General features: G+C 41.2%; 1 protein-coding gene across 1 annotated transcript; it reads right to left on the bottom strand.

The window, feature by feature from the left end:
* Positions 1–11,035: 11,035 nt before the first annotated feature.
* LOC140239743 (uncharacterized) lies at positions 11,036–15,490 on the bottom strand. The gene has a single exon (XM_072319564.1). The coding sequence runs from the start codon at positions 15,488–15,490 to the stop codon at positions 11,036–11,038; it is 4,455 nt and encodes a 1,484-aa protein (XP_072175665.1).
* Between the last annotated feature and the right edge of the window lie 9,091 nt (positions 15,491–24,581).

Here is a 24,581-nt window from a genome sequence, read left to right as displayed (position 1 = left end):
AATCTTTCTAAGAATATGGAGTACCATCACCGTGTGTACATGCATCTCTCCTTGCAAAGAAATTAGAAAAATTGTGTGGTTGTATGTGTGTCTTTATCACTCGATAACTTGAACAGTGTAGAAATAATCATGGTAATAATGACAATTAACAACAACAGAGAAAAGCTATTGTATAATTACATCAAGGGAACCATTTGTTGATGATGATGATGATGATGTTGATGATCACTCAAAAGGTAATAATAAATGTACATTGTAGATGTTCCATATTGTTACATTATCAGTATGGTGTATTAGTATTTTTACTATTTTTGCCTCTCTTAAAACACACACACACACACATTCTTTGTCCTTTCTGATATTCCCCGAAAGCTTTGAAATATATGTAGAGCTTACACATTGTCGTATGCAGGAGATAAAAAAAAAAAAAAAAAAAACATCGTCGCTGCAGGATAGGTCGGTATATTAACAGTTTCCGTCTCGATAGGTTTGTAATCTTGGCAAAATACATATACATAGATTAAGAAATATAAATATACATTTATATATATATATATATATATATATATACACAAATATATATAGATATTGATTGAATCGTTTCTTTATTCAAGAAAATGTTTTACATTACACCACCGGTCTAGTTATCCCAAGGTTTCTTTGAAAATGCTGCAAGCATCAAAATATCAAACATCGTAATTTTTATATACAATTTCCCGTGAATGCTAAGCGTATGAGAGAAAGAGATAGAAAAGAACAAAAACTTCTGCCATATGTCTTGTTTCTCGCTTTATTGCAGCGTATGTCATTGTCGAAGTATAAATGCTATGATAAATGTTGGTAACAACCACATGAGAACTTGCACATTCGATTCCCAACAACCATTAAATCATTGGGGTCCGTAAAAAAGGTTACATAATACATACGAAGCACCTCATTATAATGTATTCGATGGACCGGTGCAGAAAAACTGGCTGTCTGTAATCGGCCTTTGAACATCTCTATTATGCTCATAATCCCCGACTTTTCAGATGGCGGCTACGAGCGCGTCCAGGGATGTTTTTGTATCAACATTCTGACTATTCATGGAGGTACAATGTAACCTGATACTCTGGCCACCCGGTCTATTCAAAGTATTCTTGCGTAATACACGCGCGTAATTATGTTAGGCTGTGTTTCACCATGATGAATATATAGGACCCCGTAGTAGCAATATCGGCTCTTGCGTTGTATGAATGCTATACAGGGATCCTCCATTTGGTTCGTTGGTCAAGTATATAGATTCTTTTAACGATCTTATAAGCAGGCTGTCATTCATAAGTATGACAGAAAAACAAACAACAACTTCAAGCAACATCGAAGTTGAGTTTCGCGAACTAATCTTCCATTTGAGTTGGTTTCTCGGTTTTGTTTCAACAATTTTTATAATGTTGACAAAAGCCTGATGGGATGTTCAATATTCAATTAAATCATTGCACCTTTCTCGCAATCTTTGACAACTAATGATGACTAAACCTGTGAAATCCACGATTTATTTATTTATTTATCTATTTTTTATTTTTTTTTTTGTATAGAGACGTTTTCTTTTTGAATTTATCTATCATGACTGCCTCCAGATTTCGACCATAATTATATGTCTTAGGTTTCCATGGGATCAATAAAGGAGATCAACGAGCGCATTTGTAGGTTTCCTGTCGGGTTTAATGTTGCAAAGTTTATGTGCAATCACGATTCACTTTCAACCCTATATACACCGTATAATGTCGGGATGAGATATTGTTCACTACACATCAAGTGAGATTAAATCTTACACAGTGTACTGTGATACACTCTTAGAAAAAAAGGTTCTTTTGAGCACCATTAAATGGTTCTCAGCACTGTCACAATAGCGACACCCTTTTAGGTGCTCGTGAGAACCTTTTCTAAATGGTGCTTGTCGGCACCTTTTGCAAAAGGTGCCCATTAGAACCTTTTTCCCGATGAAATGGTGCTCGTGAGTACCATTTAAAAGGTGCCCATGGGCACCTTTTTGACTAAAGATGGGCACCTTTTTGACTCTTTTCAAAAGGTGCTCATGGGAACCATTTCATTGGAAAAGGTTCTAATGGGCACCAATGTTAAAAGGTGCCGACAGGCACCATTTAAAAAAGGTTCTCACAGGCTCCAAAAAAGGTGTCGCTATTGTGACAGTGCTGAGAACCATTTAATGGTGCTCAAAAGAACCTTTTTTTTTTCTTAGAATGTAGTATGTGAATTGATGTCTGTGTATTTTTGGTGTGTTTCACATGCAGTGCTGGTAAGGTGCTTCACTGGCACCATTCTTAAAGGTACATTACCTATCTGCATTGAAAATGTGCATCACAAACTCATTTGAAATGAAATGAATTCATCTGAATTTCATCTCATCAGTCAAACATACGTTCAAAACATGTATATTAGCAATACATCAGCATATCATACATTATCATTGACACTAGAAAAAAAAGAGCAAGGATAACAAAACAATGCACATACACTTTCACAAGCATGTATACATGTACATGACATTCAGCAATATTTTTTCATGAAACATTACTCAATAACTGAAAACCATAGAAACTTGCTCTTTCACAAATTTGCAGAAATGTATTTATTCACCTTCACTTTTACAATCTAAAGTTGAGGTTTGTATTTGTCATGTTATAATCTGTCAAATATTCTTAACAAAATATTTTCATTTGTTCACTAATTTTTTCCCACAATATTTGTCATTTGTGTACCGAGCAGTTCTTGAAACACCATCACACATCTCTGTACAGATGATATGAAATAGCAAGAGGTGCATCAGGCTTTTGAAATACATAACAAAATTTCTAATTCTCTGTGAAATAATTCCTGCATGGATGAGATACAGTAATTGTGTAAGTCTTAAGATAGGCAGAAGTCAAGTACATTACCTGCTTAAGTAGTATGAGGAACTTTTTCCACATATTTGCTAGTTTGTTCGGTGTTGTTGTTGTTTTTTTTTTCTTTTAACGCATATTTGTCCTAAAAGCAACTACAAAGGGCAGGAAAACAATTCCATTAATCAGGACCTTTGGTATTGTCACAGAAAACATACATTATATTGCTGGTATGATACGTGGAATAGGATAAGCTTTACACTTCTTCCCTTCACTTCACATTCATAACGTCGAGTACTTGAATTGACTTATCTTTGTTTGTATACGAGTGACCTTTTTTGTTGTTGTTGTTCTGCAATTTGAAAGCACCATAGACACATCTATACAACTGCAAATACAAGAAGAGTATCAATTCAGGTTAATCATGACTTCTGACAATTTACAGCATGTCCTACGAAAACACACACACAAAAAAAAAAGAAAAGAAAAGAACACATTGTTTTATAATGAGGATAATAAGAATCCAAAGGGGAAAAGATCTAGGATACCACACCCACACAGTTTCACAAGCATGAATGAACAAAATTCCTCAACCATGATCTAAAATATATAACATTGGGAATTGATAAAAATTTGAAGAGTTTGATAGCAAAAACCGATAAGTCCATTTTTTAAGATTTTGAAGTACGGTCTCTGTCATAAAGTACAAAATTATACCTTTTAAATTATATATTGGTTACTACATATAAAGGTACATTTTTGAAGTTATGGTCAAAAGAAGCAAAAATTTTCTTATTCTCTTTATTTCTTGACCTTTAGTCGCAAATATCTCCATTTGGCAAATATGGACTTATCGTTTTTTGCGAACAAACTCTTCATTTACACTTTTTTTTAAAGCAGAGCAACAAATTCATTAGAGTAAACTATATACAATGCAGGCCTAAAGCTGAGGTTTGAACTTGCTGTCCTATAACCTGCCTATGACAATAATATGTTGTTAGCATTTGTCATTTTGTTCAACACATTTGCCAACAGTCTTTTAAACACCACCACCACGTACATGTACATTTTGTATTTCTGCAAAATCAATATAAACTGGTGACAAGAGGTGCATCAGTGCTTTGAAATAAATTACATAATCTTCAATTCTCTACACAATATGTAATTCCTGCGTGGGTATAAATGCAATAAGTTTTACCAGTCTAGGTGCAAACTTTAAAAGTGTGCAGAAATCGACCACACAATGACTGGAGAAGTATAAAGAGCATTTTCTGTTTGTGCTTTTAAAGTTTAGAACTATGAATGACTCCACTTCTCAGATTGGCATCTGGTCTGATCTCATTACGTCTACCCCCCCCCCAATACAGTTGATTCAAAGCTGTTAAATGCAAATTATAGTGAAACATTATCACTGGTACATTGTAAGTTGCAAATACTGTATTGGGATCGTAACATACGTGACCCTCCATCACACAAACCAATAAAAAGTCGCCTGACATGAATATAATTTGGTTGACGGCAGATTGAGATTCTGAAAGAGCAGCTATAATCAATGCAAACGGACTTACCTACCCTATCTACATATTTCTCAAAGGATTTCTCTGGCAGCATCAGTGTTTTTTCTTTGACTCAGCTCATTCTTGGCTAGCGTAGGTTTCTGGTCGATGCTGTCAACGGGCTATCGGGCTAAAATTGTCATTCTGATCCATGTATTCTTTTGGTCACCCAGCTCATTCTTGACTAGCCTGTCGGTTCTGTTTGATGCTGTCAACGGGCTATCACAGGCTGTCATTCTGATCGATGTATCGTCTTAGCCACACAGCTCATTCTTGACTAGCCCTGGGTTCTGGCTGATGCTGCAAATGGGCTATATCCCGGGCTCTTATTCTGATCGATGAATTCTTGTGGCCGCTCACCTCATTCTTGGCTGATGTTAAGCCTACGGTTCTGGCCGATGTTGTCAACGGTCTGTCACGGGCTGTCTCTCTGATCGATGTAGAGTCTACCTTTTTCCCTAACCGCACCAGCGACCCGAACACGTACGTACTGCTTCATCGTCCCGGCCAGAGTTACTTGTTCCCTGGTTTCTGTGCATGTTGGTGTGTCCACTTCCCTGATATATGAATTGAAAGATACAATAGACCTACACCGCGTTAATAAAACAATGTCATTGCTATAATTCGATAAACAGAACACGGCATTACATGACGTGACTCGTCACTTAGAACAAGCCTGAAAACATACTGAAGAGATTTTGACCTAACAGTTAGGCCTACTGGGCTGTAGACAGACCTCTATTGGCTCTAACGTTAACACTGACAGTTATAACATAGGGAGCCTATCATAGAACAAATTTCCTTATTGCATGTCGACGGTATAGGCCTAGTGCAGACCTTACCCCGGGGCGCTCCTTGTACACAGTTATCTTTGCGTTCGGCGTTTGGGCTATGTTTCGGAGTCAGTAGACTCTATTTTTAATAGGCATAGAAATGTCTAAACGTTACATGCATACTTAGCTAAGTAACTTAGCCCTGCCCAGTCGCTGTAAAAGCGTGACAGCCATGCTCCGGCCCCGCACGGCGTCTGTTCGGGCTAGCCCATGAGCCATTGCTACCGTAAAATTTATAATTGGGAGAAGTGTCAGGCCTATTGTTAGATCTGGATCTACTGTACCTGGTAAACATTACCAAGATAGCAGCTTCGATCAAATTAGATCTAACATTAGGATATAACGTTAGCTAACCGTTAAGGTTAATCACTGACTGAAAATGAAAACTGAGTGATGAATCTAACACGTAACATTCTAACTTGATTTTGTATCAACGAATGTCATCTAAAAATGAGATAAAACCACACTAAAACTAAAAATCTTACCTCTTCTCCTAAATTGTGATGACTGCCATGGCGAAAATGGAATTGACAGTGACACGTTTCCAGTCCACTTTGTCAAAATTAATGTCTAACGTTACCGGGTGCCGCTCGTTATGGGTGTGATGTGTTAGAAAATACGTAAGTGTCTACAGTAGCCGTCTGCTGCTGCATGCACGGGTACATGCATTGGCACTCTGCTATACCGCTGTGCGGTGGCCAGGCTAGTTACTTAGTACTAGGCAGGCAGCTAGCACGGTACAGGGCTACATATAGCCGCGGCGCGTGCCGCCGCGGTTACATAGTCCTACAGTGCAGTACTAGTACGTGTACGTTTACGCGTACGCATATCTGATCCAGCGCTAAAATTGGATCGTGTCAGCTGTCAGTTGGCACGCAGCCAAGAGAATTAAGTCATTAGTCTACGATAAAAACAATATGTACTTTTTATTATCACAGCAGTAGAAACACATACAATATCTTTGTACCAATAATACCACAGTTTTGGTGATTCTTACATCTGGCATTCGAATATACAGCAAGGGGAAAAATGAAAGTGGACCTAAAGATATTGTTTGACCGGCAGGAGTACCATAAATAACACTTGGGGACTGGATCGCATACTAGCAAATGGTGACGAACGGAACCATTTCGATTGGGAACCATTTATAGGTGCTCATCGGAACCATTTTGCGAGAACCATCTGATGAGAACCATTTTGGAGCCGACGAGAACCATTTGAGAACCTTTTTTTCTTAGAGTGTATGATATAATAAAATGATAAAAGTCATCAGCAAACGGGATAGATTATTGTTTTGTCTATGTGTGTGTGTGTGTGTGTGCGTGTGTGTGTGTGAGAGAGAGAGAGAGACATGAGAAAGGGTGGAGAATATATATATATATATATATATATATATATATATATATTCACTTACAACTATATGATCTTATAAAACACATGTTCAAGTCAGTTGACGGAACATTTATAAGCTCTTCCGGTCTGCCTATGAAACATCGGAGTCTATGCGATAAGAAGAAAGATTGAGAGATAGAGAGAGAAAAATAAAATAGGCTGGTCTTCTAAATTTTGTTCGATGAATGGTAATCTTAACACACTTTTGCAAACGAAATGAAATATTATACACGGCTAGGTTTGCCTATAATCTGTGTTATGGTGATATCTTATTAGATTATACATAATAATACGGGCAAAGTATCTTGGATAAGTGATCGCCACCATCGATGAGGATATTCAATCTAGACGACTAATTGAAGATGATGAGAATAAAGAAGACATAGTGGATAGCTGGAAAGGAAAGTAATGTGATGCAATGAGATAAAAATGAAGGAGCACGAATCGAGGCAAATGTATTACAAAGGAAGAGAAAATGGCATATTCGAGTGTTCAAAATGGTTTAACATTATGCGAAGATTTCATAGTCATTTTTTTTCTGTGTGTGTGTGTGTGTGTGTACGTTTGTTTTCTAATTTTACAGTTATGTAATTCAAACTCGTCGACAAAATAAAAGAAAAAAAAGATAGCGCCATGAATATGTTCATAATTCAATCTCAGTTTCCTCTCACTATATCCTATCACTTCAAAAAAACGTATTCAAATTAGAATGCCCGTAGACAATTCAAATTCGTCTCCATGTGAGAGAGCGTCTTTTCAAACAGGGTCGCAGGTGACCATTCCCGAATTCGACGCAGAAGTTAATTCAATTTAGCAACAACAAAAAAAGGCTGGCCATCGCGTATACTCCAGCAGCTGCAGAAGAAGCCGACATGATCATAGAAGTATGACAAGCACAAGCCACACAGGCTTGAAGGCCTAAAATTATTACATCACTTGAGAAAATAAGGAAAAGGCAATATCTTTGTTGAAATAAACAACATTTCTCCTGGCATTCTTCAATCTCTCATAACAGACGGCTAATTTTGCTGAATTGTTCTTCTCTTATGTCATGAGTGTAAATCAATATTTGTTTAATTGTTTATACAGTACCAGTCATCCCCCGATAAAAGACAAGAAAGAAATGAAGAACTAATCTCATTCAATAAGCATAATGTATAAAGGAAATGAGCATTTGCTGCAATCGTTTATGAATATGAAAATGCTGCAATGTGCATGAGTGCGCGAAGTCTAATGGAATGAAAAAATGTAGTCCTACCTAAATGCATATATATCCTTATATATATATATATATATATGTTACGCTGGCACGATAAGTGAATAAACCACTTCAATAGCAGCATGAAAACATTTGATTTCATCGATACACATGAAATAAGACAAGAACATTTCATGCTTTTATTGCCCAAAATACCTTGCTCCTAAACAAAGTGTTCAATTGAAGCGATGGGTTATCACAGGTCCATCTCTCACAAAATTGAATCACTCTTCACAAATTTGGAGCGCTTTCTACGAAGGCAAATGCATTCTATGGACCGGTGCAGAAAAAAGGAGACCGTCTGTAATCGGCCTTTGAACTTCTCTATTATGCTCATAATCCCCGACTTTTCTACGAGCGCGTCCAGGAATGTCTTTATATCAACATCCTGTCTATTCAATAAGGTACAATGTAACCTGATACTCTGGCCACCTGGTCTATTCAAAGTATTCTTGCGTAAAACATTCGCATATGTTAGGCTGTGTTTCACCATGATGAATATATAGGACCCCATAAAGGCAATAACCATCGGCTCTTGCGTTGCATGAATGTTATACAGAATATCCTCTATTTGGTTTGTTGGCCAAGTAGATTATTTGAACGACCTGTAAATGACATAATCAGACTGTCATTCATAGGTATGAGAGAAAGAAAAAAAAAACTTCAAGCAACATCGAAGTTGAGTTTCGCAGACCAATCTTTCATTTGAGTTAGTTTCTCGGTTTTGTTTCAGCAATTATCCCTTTCATAATGTTGACAAGAGCCTGATGGGATTTTCAATATTCAAATAAATCATTGCATCTTTCTTGCTTCCTTTGACAACTTTTGATAACTAAATCTGAAAAAATCCATGCTATTGCGGTACCTGCCATCCACACAGAAGTTTCTTCTCTTTTTTTTTTTTGTATAAGAAGTTTACTTTCTGGAATTATCCATTATGTCTGCCTACAGATATGACATAAGGTTTCCATGGGATTTAATAAAAGAGATCAACGAGCACATTTGTGATTCAACAGTAGGGGTTAAATGCTGCTGTCAGGGGGAACTTACTGCGCTACTCTACTCTAGTATAGACCACGTAAATAACACAGCGTGAAGATTTTTGTTTTGGATTCAAAATGCAATAAACACAATTTTAATTCCGCTGCGGGTTCTATGTTTTCTGACAGATATCATCATAACGCAACACAACCTAAATGAATTATCTGCTTATATACTTAAATCAAATATTCCACTGAATTCATTAGATTAAATCAACCTCATCAAACTCCCTGTTACAATTACACTCCACTTGTATTACTGCCTACGGAGCTCCTGCAACTATCAACGGTCAGGCGTTATCTTGCCGAGTTCTGTGTCCTATGACGTCGCTGGAGGGCGCCCCCGTGCGTCTTGTAGATCGCTAGGGTGCAGCGTCGGTGCCGACGTCGACCAGTCTGGCCCGACCAGTGATGACAGCGTCTCTGCTGACGACCGTGACTGTGTCACCGAGCAGCGGCTGGTCCCGGACTCAGCTCGTGGTGGTGCGGCTGTCTCAGCTCGTAGCACAGCGGCTGCCTCAGCTCGTAGTGGTGCGGCTGTCTCAGCTCGTAGCACTGCGGCTGTCTCAGCTCGTAGTGGTGCGGCTGTCTCAGCTCGTAGCACTGCGGCTGTCTCAGCTCGTAGCAATATAAGGATGCGGCTGTAAATTTACAATTAACCACCACTAACACAATAATGTCCATCCATATTAATACTGTTCTATCCTCTCTTTGATATTCCCCGACTACACGGCGACTGTTCTGTGTCACACTCATAACATCAATATCACAATCTTCTTAGAACATCCATATCAAAATCATCTTATAACATCATGGCATTCGCGCTCTGTATGGCGAATATTTAATCCCTATTACTACTGTAACTACTCCTTTACATTCACCCAAAAACATTTCTCTATACCTGAGAATTCTCTTCATCATAATTTATAACTTTCGAATTTTTTTTCCCCAATGTTTACAATGTGTGCATAAACCATAACCGAGCTTCTTGGTTTACAGCTATAACACAGTTGGATATACTTCTGTACTTTATTTCTGCACACAGATTATTACCACCCTACTTTCTTCAACATCAATTCATTCTCACCTTACACATCAAATCATTCTCTTCATACAAAAAAAAAAAACTAATATTGTCATTTACTACCAGGCGCCTCGTTTTAACAGCGCCTCTATTGAGTCCCAAAAAACTAACTGGAAGAAAATTACTGAAATCCACATATAAATTCCACTTACAGTTATTTCTGCCCTGCACCGCGCGGAGAGTTGCCGTCTGCCCTCGGAGTTGTCGTCCAGTACCCCGTCTGCCAATTCCGCTCAGCAGCAGGAATACTTTAGCCTCGGAGTATCACAGGTTCAATTTCTCTCTCGCTTTCTCCCTCACAGCCTTTTAGCTCGGATCTCAGCGGAGTCTTATCCTGGATTCCCTCCTATTTCGACGAGCCTGGACCCTTCCCAGTGGGCACAAACGGTCTTTCCACTCTCGCGTCGGATTAGCTTCTCCTCTCATTTTCCTCCTTCACAGCTATTTATCTTCTCTCACGCTCCCTCTCTCGGTCTTAACCCTGCATACATTATCACTCGCCAATCAGTGCGATTCCCTTAATTCTAACCTTTCACTCCCATACCAATACAATATTAATTAACCTGTAATTTGACTACTCACTGTCACTTACATTATCCTTATTCAAATACCGGGGTGCGGCCTTTATTGATAACCAAATGAATCATAACAAAATTCGCGGGAAACCCAGCCAAGCATTTCTTCCCGCGCTGCGAGAAGGGTGCAGCTTGCAGCCTCGATCTCGCCAGCTGCTGGCCTAAAAATTGTTTCTACCTAGACAATAGCCCACCGTAAACAAGAGGGTAGGAGAAACGGGAAAAAAAAAAAAAAAAAAACCCTTCCGTGCCGTTTACCTCTGACAATTCACCCCCTTCTTATGTTTTTTTTTCTTTCTCTTTATGTATCTGCTCCAACCTTTTGCCTACACATTTCAGTCTCCCTTTTCGCTCAACTTTGCAAAATTACTTGCTCCTTAATTGTTTGCACCTTTTTTGTATTTGTGCCCTTTACCTACTCATGGGAATGAATGCGGCTCAAGTAGTCTGCCCCTACATTTTCCTTCCCTTTGATAGCCTCTACTCGGTACTGGTATGGCTGTAGGGCTAACGACCATCTAAGCACTCGGGCGTTTGCTACCTTCCCCTTTCTCATCGCCCGCAACGGTTCGTGGTCGACCTCTAACACAAATTCACGCCCGTACAGGTAAGGCTCGAATTTCTGAACCGCCCACACCACGGCAAGGCACTCCTTCTCTATCGTCGAATAAACACGTTCTCGAGGAAGTAACTTCTTGCTCGCGTATGCGACTGGAAACTTCTCCCCTTCGGTCTCCTGTAGGAGGACAGCGCCCACTCCGTTGTCGGATGCGTCGGTGCGGAGGATGAATGGCTTGGTGACATCCGGGAGTTGGAGGATGGGTGCGTTAGCCAGTGCGGCCTTCAAACTCCTGAACGCTTGTTCTTGTTCCTTCTCCCACTTTACCTTGTTTGGCTCTCCCTTCTTAGTGCGGTCTGTCAGTGGGACGGCAGTCGCCGAGAAGTTCGGCACGAACTTGCGGTAGTATCCTGCTAGCCCGATGAAGGACCGCAGCTGTTTCTTCGTCTCCGGGCGTGGGGCGCTCACAATGGAGTCGACCTTGTCGAGCGTGGGCCTCACGCAGCCCCTGCTTACTTGGTGGCCCAAGATCTCGATGGTGTTGAAGCCGACGAAGCACTTGTTTGGCTTGGCTGTGAGGTTGGCATGTCTCAGACGATGCAGCACTTCTTCAAGCACGTCCAGGTGCTGTTCCCATGTGACGGTGTGGATCAGGATATCGTCGATAAAATTATCGACGCACGGCACTCCACGAAGTATGCTCCTCATCAAGCGACTAAACGACGCCGGGGCGTTGACGAGGCCGAATGACATAGTCCGAAACTGATAGAGGCCATCTGGGGTGACGAACGCGGTCAGTGGCTTCGCTCTATCTGTTAGTGGCATCTGCCAATATCCTTTTGTCAGATCTATCTTCGAGAAGTACTGGTCGTTTGCTAACTTGGCAAATATCTCATCTTGGTCCGGTATTGGTTCGGCGTCCTTGACGGTGACGACATTAAGCTTCCGGAAATCGCAGCAGAATCGATTGGTCCCGTCTTTCTTGGACACTAAGACAATCGGCGATGCGTATGGCGACGTCGAAGGCTCGATGACCCCATAGTCGAGCATCTCTTTTACCTCACGCTTCACGACTTGCCTTAGGGCGTGGGGCAGTGGATATGGCCGACTCTGGATTGGCCTCGGATCTGTCAGCTCGATGTCATGGTAGCCAGCGTTGGTAACCCCGGGGACATCTGTTAATGCATCAGAGTACTTGTTCAGTAATTGCTTTGCTTCTGATTTTTGTTTACTCGTGAGATCAGGGCTTACCTTCACGTCTTCAAAGGTTTGAGTTTGCTGTAGCGTTGGTACTTCCAGAAGCTTTGGTTTAGGCGGGTCCGTGTGCGTTTCGGCGTCATCGGTGTGGGGCTCGTCGTCATCCTCTTCGACGACCGAGGCTGCGGCGACGTCGAACGGGGTGCCTGTATTTGCATTGCCCTGCTGGTCGTCCTCTCTCCGCAGATATCGTTTCAGCAGGTTTGCATGGAAGGTTGTCACCCTCTGCCCAGTGTCGATGCGGTAATCCATCTTACCCACGACACCTACCACCCGGAACGGCCCCTTCCAGTGCATCAGTAACTTGTTCTTATCGGTAGGGAGTAGTAACAACACCTCGTCTCCGACCTTGAACGATCGTGCCTTGGCTCTCCGGTTGTAGTTTTTGCGATATCCTTCGTGTGCCTTCATCAGCTCCTGGCTTGCTATTTCACATGTTTTCTCCAGCTTTTCTCGGAGGTCCATGACGTATTGGTACGCCGTCTTCGTCTCGGGCACCGTATCCTCGTCTGTCCACAGTTCTTTCAAGATCATGAGGGGTCCTCGAACGTCTCTGCCGTATAACAGTTCGAAGGGTGCGAACCCCGTGCTGTCATGGGGCGTCTCTCTATAGGCGAACAGAAGGGAGTCGAGGTACCGATCCCATTCCCTGGGTTGTTCTTCACACATCTTTTTGAGCATAAGCTTTAATGTGCCGTTGAATCGTTCCACTAGCCCGTTACACGCGGGGTGGTAGGGCGTGGTGGTGAGATGCGTGATAGACAACAATCGGCTTACTTCCTTCATGACGCCTGACGTGAATTGGGTCCCTCGATCTGTCAGCATTTCGCGCGGGAAGCCTACCCGAGAGAACATGCTGAGAAGAGCCTCCGCCACGGTTTGGGTATCGATGTTACGTAGTGCCATCGCTTCGGGGTACCTGGTGGCATAATCAACCAAAGTTAAGATATACCTATTCCCTCGTCCGGTGACCGGCGTGATTGGGCCGACTATGTCAACCGCGACGCGTCTGAATGGCTCGTCGATCAAGGGGGTCGTGCCGAGGGGCACCTTACTGACTTTTCCCTTGGGGAGTGAGCGCTGACATCCGTCACAAGACCGACAGAATCGACGAGTGTCCGCATACATCCCCGGCCAGTAGAAATTTGCGCTGATTTTCTCCGAAGTCTTCTTCGTTGCCAGGTGTCCACCTAACAAGGACTCGTGAGCGAGGGACAAGACATGTCGTCGAAGTTTTTCCGGTACAATCAACTGCCATGTTGCATCCTTGCTGTCTGCATAACTGGATGAAAACTTCCGGTACATCAACTTTCCCTTCATGACAAATTTAGTCTTATTGCCCTTTCGGCTCACCTTCTCTTCTCCTGACTCGATCTGTCTCCGAATGTTCCCGAGCGAGGCGTCCTTCTCCTGCTCTTGCCGGAATTGCTCCGCCGTTATCGCCTCTTTCTGACCAGGCACCCTCAGTTCCCTCAGTGGTTTGGTAACGTCATGACGTTTACTCCGAGTCTCCACTGCTAGGGCTGTATCCTCGTCAGGCTCAGTTGGCGTCCATTCCCGGTCTGGCTGGCTTGGCTCTCTCACTCCTGGGACATTACCTAGTATCAAGTCATAAATCGGGTTAGTCACGCACAACACTTCCAATTTCCCTTCATAGTAGGGCGTATCCACGTGTACCTTAGCGACTTGGAATTCTCTCACCGTGCCATCAATCAGGACACACGTGCGCACCTCCTCTGTCAACTGCTGGTGTTCGATCAACTCGGCCTTGGCGACGGCTGTCGAGCATCCACTATCTCGCAGGACGGTCACCTTCTTGCCGTTTAGGAGTCCGCTAACTACTGGCATTGCCCGAACTGGCTTCGCTCCACAGGCGGCACTTACACTCGGTAGCATGGTATCCTTTCGTTGCTCTTTGTCGTGTACCTGTGTGGTGGGACTACATGAAAAGCAAGAGTCGATTAATAGACACCCTTTCTCACCCGTGCCTCGCCGGTTCTTGTCTCCCTCTCGACGGTTGTCAGCTACCACGTCCCTCTCTTCTTTTTCGTCCGTCGCGGCCGTCGCTCCCGAACTCTTCCCGTCTCGCGCCTGTGGATAGGACGACTTGTCGACTCCCGCGGCCAGCTTCTCCGGCTTGTGGCGTTTCTGACAGTTCCTCGCGAAGTGTCGGGTGCTACCGCATAGAAAGCACCCGGGCTTGTCGCGCGGGGTCTCCTCCCTTGGCTTGGCGTCCGGCTTTGGGCGAGCGGTACCTGTATTGGGACGACTACTCTGATTCGGAGCAGGCCTGGTTTGTGGGCCCTTGTGACCTGCCGGTGAATACCATCCTGATCGAGATTCTACGAAGCGGTCGGCGATCTCGACCATTTCACTTAGGGCTGTCGGCCTACGTTCTCGAATGAACAGTACCATTGGTTGCGAACAACTAGTAAGGAACTGCTCCATTAACATCAACTCTACTAACGCTTCATACTGAGGTTTTGCTCCCGCTAGTTCTACCCATTTGTCTAAATAACTCCGCATTCGAACAACAAATTGACTGGCGGTTTCCCCATTGTCAGGCTTCGCCGCCCGTAGCTTCTTTCGGAATCCCTCACTTGTTAGAGAGTACCTATTAAGAAGCGCCTTCTTCACAACCCCATAATCCTGTGCTTCTACATCACTCAACCTTGCGTACGTTTCTAATGCTTTCCCCGTAAGTAAAGCACTGAGATTCGTGGCCCACGCCTCCTCCGGCCACCGCTGTGTGGTTGCGTATCTCTCAAATCTGTTAAGGTAGGCATCCATCTGATCTTTACTATCATTAAACGTCGGTAGCTTCGGGGCCTGTACAACTGAACCATTACAACTATTGTTCCCATTATTTGAGTTTCCCTTAGCCTTCTCTAATTCCAACCTTAACTTAATTAATTCTCGCTCTTCTGCCCTCGCTTCCCTCTCTCTCGCCCGCTCTTCCTTAGCGTTCTCCCGTTCTCTGGTTATGAAGTCCTGCAACTCATCACCCTTAAACCCAAGAGACTCACCAATCTTCGCCAATCTCTCAAGCTCCATCTCACTTAGTCTGCTTCGTCAATTCCCTCGGAGAATACACTCACTGACTGCAGCTCGTTCACGGATAGGCAGACGAGGCGAGGACGAATCGATGGGGCAGGCAGCACTCTCCCAAACCGCAACGCGCTCTGACGGACCGCCCTGTGCTAAGGAAAAATACTCATACAGACAAACCGGTTACAGTCTACACTTGTCACTAACCCTTCACAACTACCCTACACAATTATCACAACACTCTTAATTACCTTCACAATTCTCTATTGCAACATGATTACCATACCAGAATATGCATGAATACAGTTTCACACTGATAACTGCACAATCCTAACCCTTTTTTCTTTTGCCTACCTTCTAACACTCTGCTTTATAATTTCACCTAGTTCCAATAATCATTCACTATTCCCCAAACATAAGGTCCCTTCGTGGTCGCCAGAAATTGTCAGGGGGAACTTACTGCGCTACTCTACTCTAGTATAGACCACGTAAATAACACAGCGTGAAGATTTTTGTTTTGGATTCAAAATGCAATAAACACAATTTTAATTCCGCTGCGGGTTCTATGTTTTCTGACAGATATCATCATAACGCAACACAACCTAAATAAATTATCTGCTTATATACTTAAATCAAATATTCCACTGAATTCATTAGATTAAATCAACCTCATCAAACTCCCTGTTACAATTACACTCCACTTGTATTACTGCCTACGGAGCTCCTGCAACTATCAACGGTCAGGCGTTATCTTGCCGAGTTCTGTGTCCTATGACGTCGCTGGAGGGCGCCCCCGTGCGTCTTGTAGATCGCTAGGGTGCAGCGTCGGTGCCGACGTCGACCAGTCTGGCCCGACCAGTGATGACAGCGTCTCTGCTGACGACCGTGACTGTGTCACCGAGCAGCGGCTGGTCCCGGACTCAGCTCGCGGTGGTGCGGCTGTCTCAGCTCGTAGCACAGCGGCTGCCTCAGCTCGTAGTGGTGCGGCTGTCTCAGCTCGTAGCACTGCGGCTGTCTCAGCTCGTAGTGGTGCGGCTGTCTCAGCTCGTAGCAATATAAGGATGCGGCTGTAAATTTACAATTAACCACCACTAACACAATAATGTCCATCCATATTAATACTGTTCTATCCTCTCTTTGATATTCCCCGACTACACGGCGACTGTTCTGTGTCACACTCATAACATCAATATCACAATCTTCTTAGAACATCCATATCAAAATCATCTTATAACATCATGGCATTCGCGCTCTGTATGGCGAATATTTAATCCCTATTACTACTGTAACTACTCCTTTACATTCACCCAAAAACATTTCTCTATACCTGAGAATTCTCTTCATCATAATTTATAACTTTCGAAATTTTTTTCCCCAATGTTTACAATGTGTGCATAAACCATAACCGAGCTTCTTGGTTTACAGCTATAACACAGTTGGATATACTTCTGTACTTTATTTCTGCACACAGATTATTACCACCCTACTTTCTTCAACATCAATTCATTCTCACCTTACACATCAAATCATTCTCTTCATACAAAAAAAAAAAACTAATATTGTCATTTACTACCAGGCGCCTCGTTTTAACAGCGCCTCTATTGAGTCCCAAAAAACTAACTGGAAGAAAATTACTGAAATCCACATATAAATTCCACTTACAGTTATTTCTGCCCTGCACCGCGCGGAGAGTTGCCGTCTGCCCTCGGAGTTGTCGTCCAGTACCCCGTCTGCCAATTCCGCTCAGCAGCAGGAATACTTTAGCCTCGGAGTATCACAGGTTCAATTTCTCTCTCGCTTTCTCCCTCACAGCCTTTTAGCTCGGATCTCAGCGGAGTCTTATCCTGGATTCCCTCCTATTTCGACGAGCCTGGACCCTTCCCAGTGGGCACAAACGGTCTTTCCACTCTCGCGTCGGATTAGCTTCTCCTCTCATTTTCCTCCTTCACAGCTATTTATCTTCTCTCACGCTCCCTCTCTCGGTCTTAACCCTGCATACATTATCACTCGCCAATCAGTGCGATTCCCTTAATTCTAACCTTTCACTCCCATACCAATACAATATTAATTAACCTGTAATTTGACTACTCACTGTCACTTACATTATCCTTATTCAAATACCGGGGTGCGGCCTTTATTGATAACCAAATGAATCATAACAAAATTCGCGGGAAACCCAGCCAAGCATTTCTTCCCGCGCTGCGAGAAGGGTGCAGCTTGCAGCCTCGATCTCGCCAGCTGCTGGCCTAAAAATTGTTTCTACCTAGACAATAGCCCACCGTAAACAAGAGGGTAGGAGAAACGGGGAAAAAAAAAAACCCTTCCGTGCCGTTTACCTCTGACAGCTGCCAATTGTATGTACAATGTTATAATTGACTTAAAACTCTACTGCCAAGAAGTATTGCTCATTACGAATCACATGAAATAAGATTTCACATAGTGATAAGACAGAAGTTATTTGTTATAATATTATTATGATGAAAACTCATCACTAACCGGAAAGACTATTGTTTTGTGGAATTTGTATATTTGATAGAACATTTATGAGGTCTTCCGGTCTTCAGGCGAAACACTGGAATCTATAGCGATGAGAAGAAAGATTGAAAGGGAGAGAAAGAGAGAGGGAGAAAAATAGGCTGGTCTTCTAAATGTTGTTTGATGAATGTACATATATTAGATATTGTTGTATATATATATATATATATATATATATATATATATAATATATATATATATATATAATACAGGCAAAGCATCATCGAGAAGTGATCTTCACTAATGATATTATTCAATCAAAGAATTGGATAACTGGAAAGAGAGGGAGAGAGATCAAAGAGGGTGGGGGGGGGGGGAGAAATATGATGGTCTTCTAAATTCTTTTTGATGGATGGTAATCCGATCACACTTTAGCAATCGAAATGTAATGTTACATCCGGTCAGGTTTGCCTATCTATGTTATGGCAATATCTTTTGAGATTGTATATACGGGCAAAATATCTGTATACGTTTGTAGGCGGGAATGAAGTGGATAGCCGGAAAGGAAAGTGATGAAATGTAATGGGAAAGAATAAAGGAGCACTAATCGAAGGAAATGTATCATAAAAGAAAAGTAATGGAAACTTGATTATAAATAATGGCACATTATGCAAAGATTTTGCAGTCGTTTTTCTGTATGTTTTTATTTCAATTTCATAGTTAAGTAATTCATAATCGCCAACAAAAAATAGCTTCCTGAAGATGGCCATTCAGGTTTGTTTTCCCTTCGCTATATGCTATCCCTTCAAATGTAGCATGAACACACTTCAATTTATAGTCCATGGGCCAAGACCCGAAAAATGGGTTGTTGGTACCACCTGAGGTGGCAAAACCTTTTTGGTGTCAGTTTGTTTGTCGGGCAGAGATATGCTTATCAAGCTATGATAGCATTTCCAAATGAGTAGCTTAGTCATAATTTTTTTTTTTTAACCAATTTGGTCTCGTTTTTATATCCCTATACTTCTGAATCGAAACTAACCGCTATAAAAAGAAGAGCACTGTCATCCGTACGTCCACAGGTGTTCTGTTGTAAACGCGATGCGCTTAGTCTTTATTCAAGGCAGCGAAGGGAATATCCAAAGGGTTATGATGTCCACAGCTGTCACGCGGTGCGCTTATATAGTCTTCATCTGGACCAATGTACCGTTATCATATCTAAAGTTCCTCATATAAGGGATTATCTATACTATTTTTATACTACCCTCTAAACAAATAAATCAATTTTAAACAAAAATCACTTTGTTTATTTACAATATTATTCATTATAATGTATTGTAGTGTACCGGTCCATTGTTTTTGCATTATCCTTTTTTGTTGGATGAAAATAAAGCGACATCGGCGTGGTGTTAGCGTTTTCACACTAGCGTTTTTGCCGGAAAATGATAGATAATTGCAAAATACGGTAAAATTCAAGAGGAATCTTTTTTTTTTTGGTTGTTGTTGTTGTTGTTGTTTTAAGATAAAAGGATATACACTGTATCATAAGCTTTGGATATTCCCTTCGCCGTCTAGAATAAAGACTAAGCGCACCGCGTTTACAACAGAATACCTGTGAACATACCATAGAGCTGCATTTTACAGCTCTACGGAACATACAGAAAACAGTACTCCTGTGCTTATTTTTAAGGATGTGCCTCTCTTAATGATTGCGATTGATGTTCAACTATTTCTTTCACGCAAGCTTGAACAGGAAGAAGCTAAAATTCAGGCAAGGAGACGAGTTTTCTTCCATGAGATACAATCATTAAGACATACATCTATTCCCGAAAGTTGTGTGATTGCTTATGTGCTAAAGAATTGTGTCCATTACATGAATCAGGCACTATACAAAACGGTTGAAATCTACTGAAAGTCGAACTTGTTTTTTTTTTTTTTTTCATTTCCATTTCAAGCGGGGATAGACTAGAAATTTGTTTGTCTATACTGACAGGAGACATTACATTTTTCCAGTACATGCTCCGCATTTAAACAGTCACCATATTTTCGTGGTCAGAATCAGATAATGGACAAATGATATATTATAAAAATGAAAATACGAAACTACGAACACGCCATATGTACAAATATTATGAACTTCAATGAATTAAACTTACTTGTGATATTCTGCATAAAAAACAAGCACGCCGATTAGATAATTTAATAGAATTAATAGAACACACAGCAATATCATGCATGGCGGATCAAATCAAGTTCAATTGGTGAGAAAGCTACATGAAGTTAAAAAGTTGACTTCTTTTCGTTTCTCTTTCAATTCATGAAGACAGAATTACATTGTATATCTAATGAAGAGGATTGTCTCTGTTGCGAACGATCGCTATATATAGCACTGTTAGTCGTCTGCGCAAATCCTAATCCCTAAATACTTAAATTTCTGCTTGATAATGACATATTGTAATAACCCTGCTTATAACTTTATAAAGGACTCGCAAATTCAAAGTTTCAAAACGTATACTAAAATATTATATTGCACACGGTGTATTTCAAAAAACATTTTGAATGCGTTGTGTGTAAGCATGTTAATAGCATCAATCTGCCTTTTATTTTCCGTACGTAAAGCGCACAGAAACGTAACCAAACGTTACCAAATACCGTGAAATGCATTGTACGGCGTGGTACTATCATTAGAAGTATATCCCATTCCTTTTTACTTTTATTTGCTAGAAGCAGTCGTCAAACCATGCGTCATTTTCGTAGCGACATCATTTAGGAATTAGAATGTATGAAGATAATCGGTACTCATTTATTTTGCGCTACTGACATAGCATTTACATTTTCCATTGACATGCAGTATTATGTTACTGTATGGTTACGATTACGAATGTTGGTTATGAATTCAAAAGACTGGTTTATTAATCGAAATATAAAGGTAATAGCTGTTTTGAAAGTAGTTCGATGCAAATTCAAAATCGAAATCATCGTCATAGGGGGAACTGATAGCTCTAGAAAACTTGTTGAGGCTAGTAAAGATTGCCGTATGCAATCTTTGTAGAAAGTTTTGACTTAGGCCATCTTTCGAGTATTTTGAGAAATTATATAAAGAAAATAATTTGTTTTGATTATGTCAAGAATTAGTTTGAACTATGAGAACAAAAAGGCGCGGTTACCCAAACAATGTCGTAGTTCGAAAAGACATGATGGGTAAAGTGAATTCATGACTTGACTAATCCTTACTGAATTGATGATCACTACTGTAAACTATCAGTTATGTCTTGTAGATGATACCTCTGTAATCGTAGTCAAAATTCTTTTGAGCGATGAGACGAAAACCAACAAACAAAATGCCGTGTATCATCGCTCGAGATTCCAACATTTGGCGTCACCCGACCAACAATAAGTGACGAATCAAATGGAATATCATGTTGTGGGTTAGCAGACTGTGTTACGATTTTTAAATGTTTCGAGCAGTTGTTTAAAAAAAAAAGAGAAAATGAGGCAAAGTTCAAAAAATTAGAAAAAAGCACGTAAATGCCGGCGATCATGTTTGATAATCAAAGTAAGAGATTATAATCGGCCGTGCGGATGTATATGATTGCCTTATTTACATGTCTGATTTCTGTAAACTATGTTATATTTAAATGTAAGTTCCCTTTCCTCCTTGATAAAAGTTGTGTTGGGTTTTCGCTATAGGCATTTATTAGGAAACACTGTAAAAACGACAACAAATGCGTACTATACATCAAGAGATGACCTATACATACATGAAACACAAAAATTTGTGTACGTTCTGATATAATGCAACTGCTTGTTTGTTCGTTTGTTTTGAATTACCATGGTCTTTGTTGAGGGAAAGATGAAGAAAAGTAGTAGAGTGTATTACTCTCAAATCCGGATAATTGCGATAAGTGTGTATCCCCGCCCTTTCTATACAGGTAAACGATTTAAGCTTGGTATGCTATTATAAAAGCCTGCATGTGTCACGCAGAAGAACTGATTCCGCGATCACTTTTAACCTTTCATAAAATTCACGTTTTAAGATAGTAACGACAGCTTGTAGGAGATAGAGTAACTTAGCGTCCCTGACTGTGGTTCTGAAGACAAAAGGGGACTGAAAAATTCTTTTACAAATTAGCAGACATAATGCCGATCCTCCAACACTGTTGCTCCATTCAGTCACTGATTCTGCTATCAATGGCGAAGAAAGAATACTGGTTGCGTCTTTATCCACCCCTTGATAGCAGGAAGTTTACCTGTCATTGTTTAAGGCCTCGTTGATGCGGGGTTTACTCGGATACAAGGCGTGAACAGTGTCGTCCGAGTTCTTTCATTTGAAATTCCTCAGAATACGCAATTCAATGGGCAATTAGCGCTGCTACTTCGCAAAGCTGTTAGCCAAATTCTTTGCAGACTTGACCTCTCACATGTCAGCTACACGCAATACACGACAAACAGCTATCATTACAAACATTCTGATTAAAAAACAAAACAAAATGAAGAAGCACACTTTTGAGTAGCGACACAGCTTTCTGTCCCTTTTTCAGATAGGTCCTACCTCTAAAAAAATACACAGATGACAAGAGTCAGAATATCCTCAAAAGGGAACACGACCTACATTGTATTTGGGCATTAATAATGTTTATCTTCCGATTTCTCTCCATGCCGTCGCGGCCCAAACCGTCATAAGAAATAGGGCAATAAGTTTTATTAACCAGGGAAACAATAGTATGCATTACATAAATTTGGCGAATTATCACACGAATTGTCGACTTAATAAAAACGAGAATACATGTAATTGACAACTTATAGGCCCTACTATATCTCCAGAGATGAACTTTAAACAGCAAGGCACATACCAGGGAAAGAAAGTTATGATTATTTGAATGAATTCATTAATGAGGCCAATTAATAACCGTTGTAAAAGTACACACTCGCATACAGAGGTTTCAAGTTCGATTATTATGATCATTGTATTAGCTCATAGATAAAGTATTATAAATTCTGCGTGATCGTTCGTTGGAATTATTTTTTTCAGCGCGATTTGTGCGTCACATCAATCACCACTTCATGAAATGGAGGGCATGTATCAAACGAAACTCGCTGGTCATGCAATCGATAGCCTTGGTCAGCTCACTATTATTGCGTAATTCTAAAGCCCTCACCGCTTGACCGCCGCGCGCACCATGCTTTGTTTTGTCTTCAATGGGGTCAAGAGCAATGCCTCATTAGCATACACCCTAGAAACGGAGGTGGAGTCTCAATCGGGCAAGAACAATAGGTGCGAAACGCAACGCAAAGGCGAGCGTTCGAAAAAAATGTAACCGAAAAAAATTGTCTCAGAAAAACTGTGATTTTTTTCTGTACAAACAGATAAAACATCAAGGAATCAAAATCCGTATAAAAAAATTTCGACCCGAGCACTGCTTCCCCTTCATTTGCGGCTCATTACGGGAAAACTCGCCGTGCGACTTATGACTCATTTTGTCGGAGCGCCACACACGTGATGCGCTCCGTCGGAATGAGTCAAAAGTCGCAAAAAATGAGATCGTAGTTATGCCTATATGTGAATTCTACAGACACTAAGCTTTACACTTTTATGTAATACAACTCATTTGGACATCCCTATGGATCATAGAAACGAATATTATCTACGCTTATGATGTCAGTCCATTTTCTAAATAACGGAGAAAATTGCTCTTAAAGTTCGGGCTATGTTCAAGCTAACAACCTGTTTCTTTCACTATAGACGAAACAATACAACAGTCCTGCTTAGCGACGGCGTTTACGCTCAATCGCACGCACTACCGTATACGGCATAGCTTGGATGTGTAAGATGGCAAATGACCCAATCGCAGGACAGGTCTATCATTAACTATTCTAACCAATACGGCAGCCCGAATGTGAACTGAAGTGCGTTTGTGTCAGTGCCGCTGCCGCCGCATGAATGAGTCGGTAAGCGTTGTGTGTCGGCTGTGGTGACTTTTCCGCAAGTTTGTAACTCACAAACAATAGGAAACAGTAGAAAGAAAGAAAGGCACGCAATGCGTATTACAACAAGCATCTTTTAGCGAGGGCCTTGATCGCTTCCATTCTCCTCCCATATTGTTGTCAGTGGAAACTAAAGGACATGCGTTTAGCAAGTACCTATAGTCCATGGGCCAAGACCTGAAAAATGGGTTGTTGGTACCACTCGAGGTGGCAAAACCTTTTTGGTGTCATTTTGTTTGTCGGACATAGATACGCTTATCAAGCTATGATAGCATTTCCAAATGAGTAGCTTAGTCATAATAAATGAATTTTTAACCAATTTGGTTTCGTTTTTATATCCCTATACTTCTGAATCGAAACTAACCGCTATACAAAGAAGAGCACTGCCTTCTGTATGTCCACAGGTGTTCTGTTGTAAACGCGATGCGCTTAGTCTTTATTCAAGGCAGCGAAGGGAATATCCAAAGGATTATGATGTCCACAGCTGTCACGCGGTGCAATGCGCTTAGTCTTTATCTAGAACAATGTACCGTTATCATATCTAAAGTTCCTAATAAAAGGGATTATCTATACTGTTTTTATACCACCTCTCTCAACAAATACATCAATTATAAACAAAAATCACTCTGTTCATTTACAA

Source organism: Diadema setosum, chromosome 16 (assembly GCF_964275005.1).
Source record: "Diadema setosum chromosome 16, eeDiaSeto1, whole genome shotgun sequence".
In the NCBI taxonomy this organism is placed as follows: Eukaryota; Metazoa; Echinodermata; class Echinoidea; order Diadematoida; family Diadematidae; genus Diadema; species Diadema setosum.
This window is presented reverse-complemented; position numbering and strand designations above follow the sequence as displayed.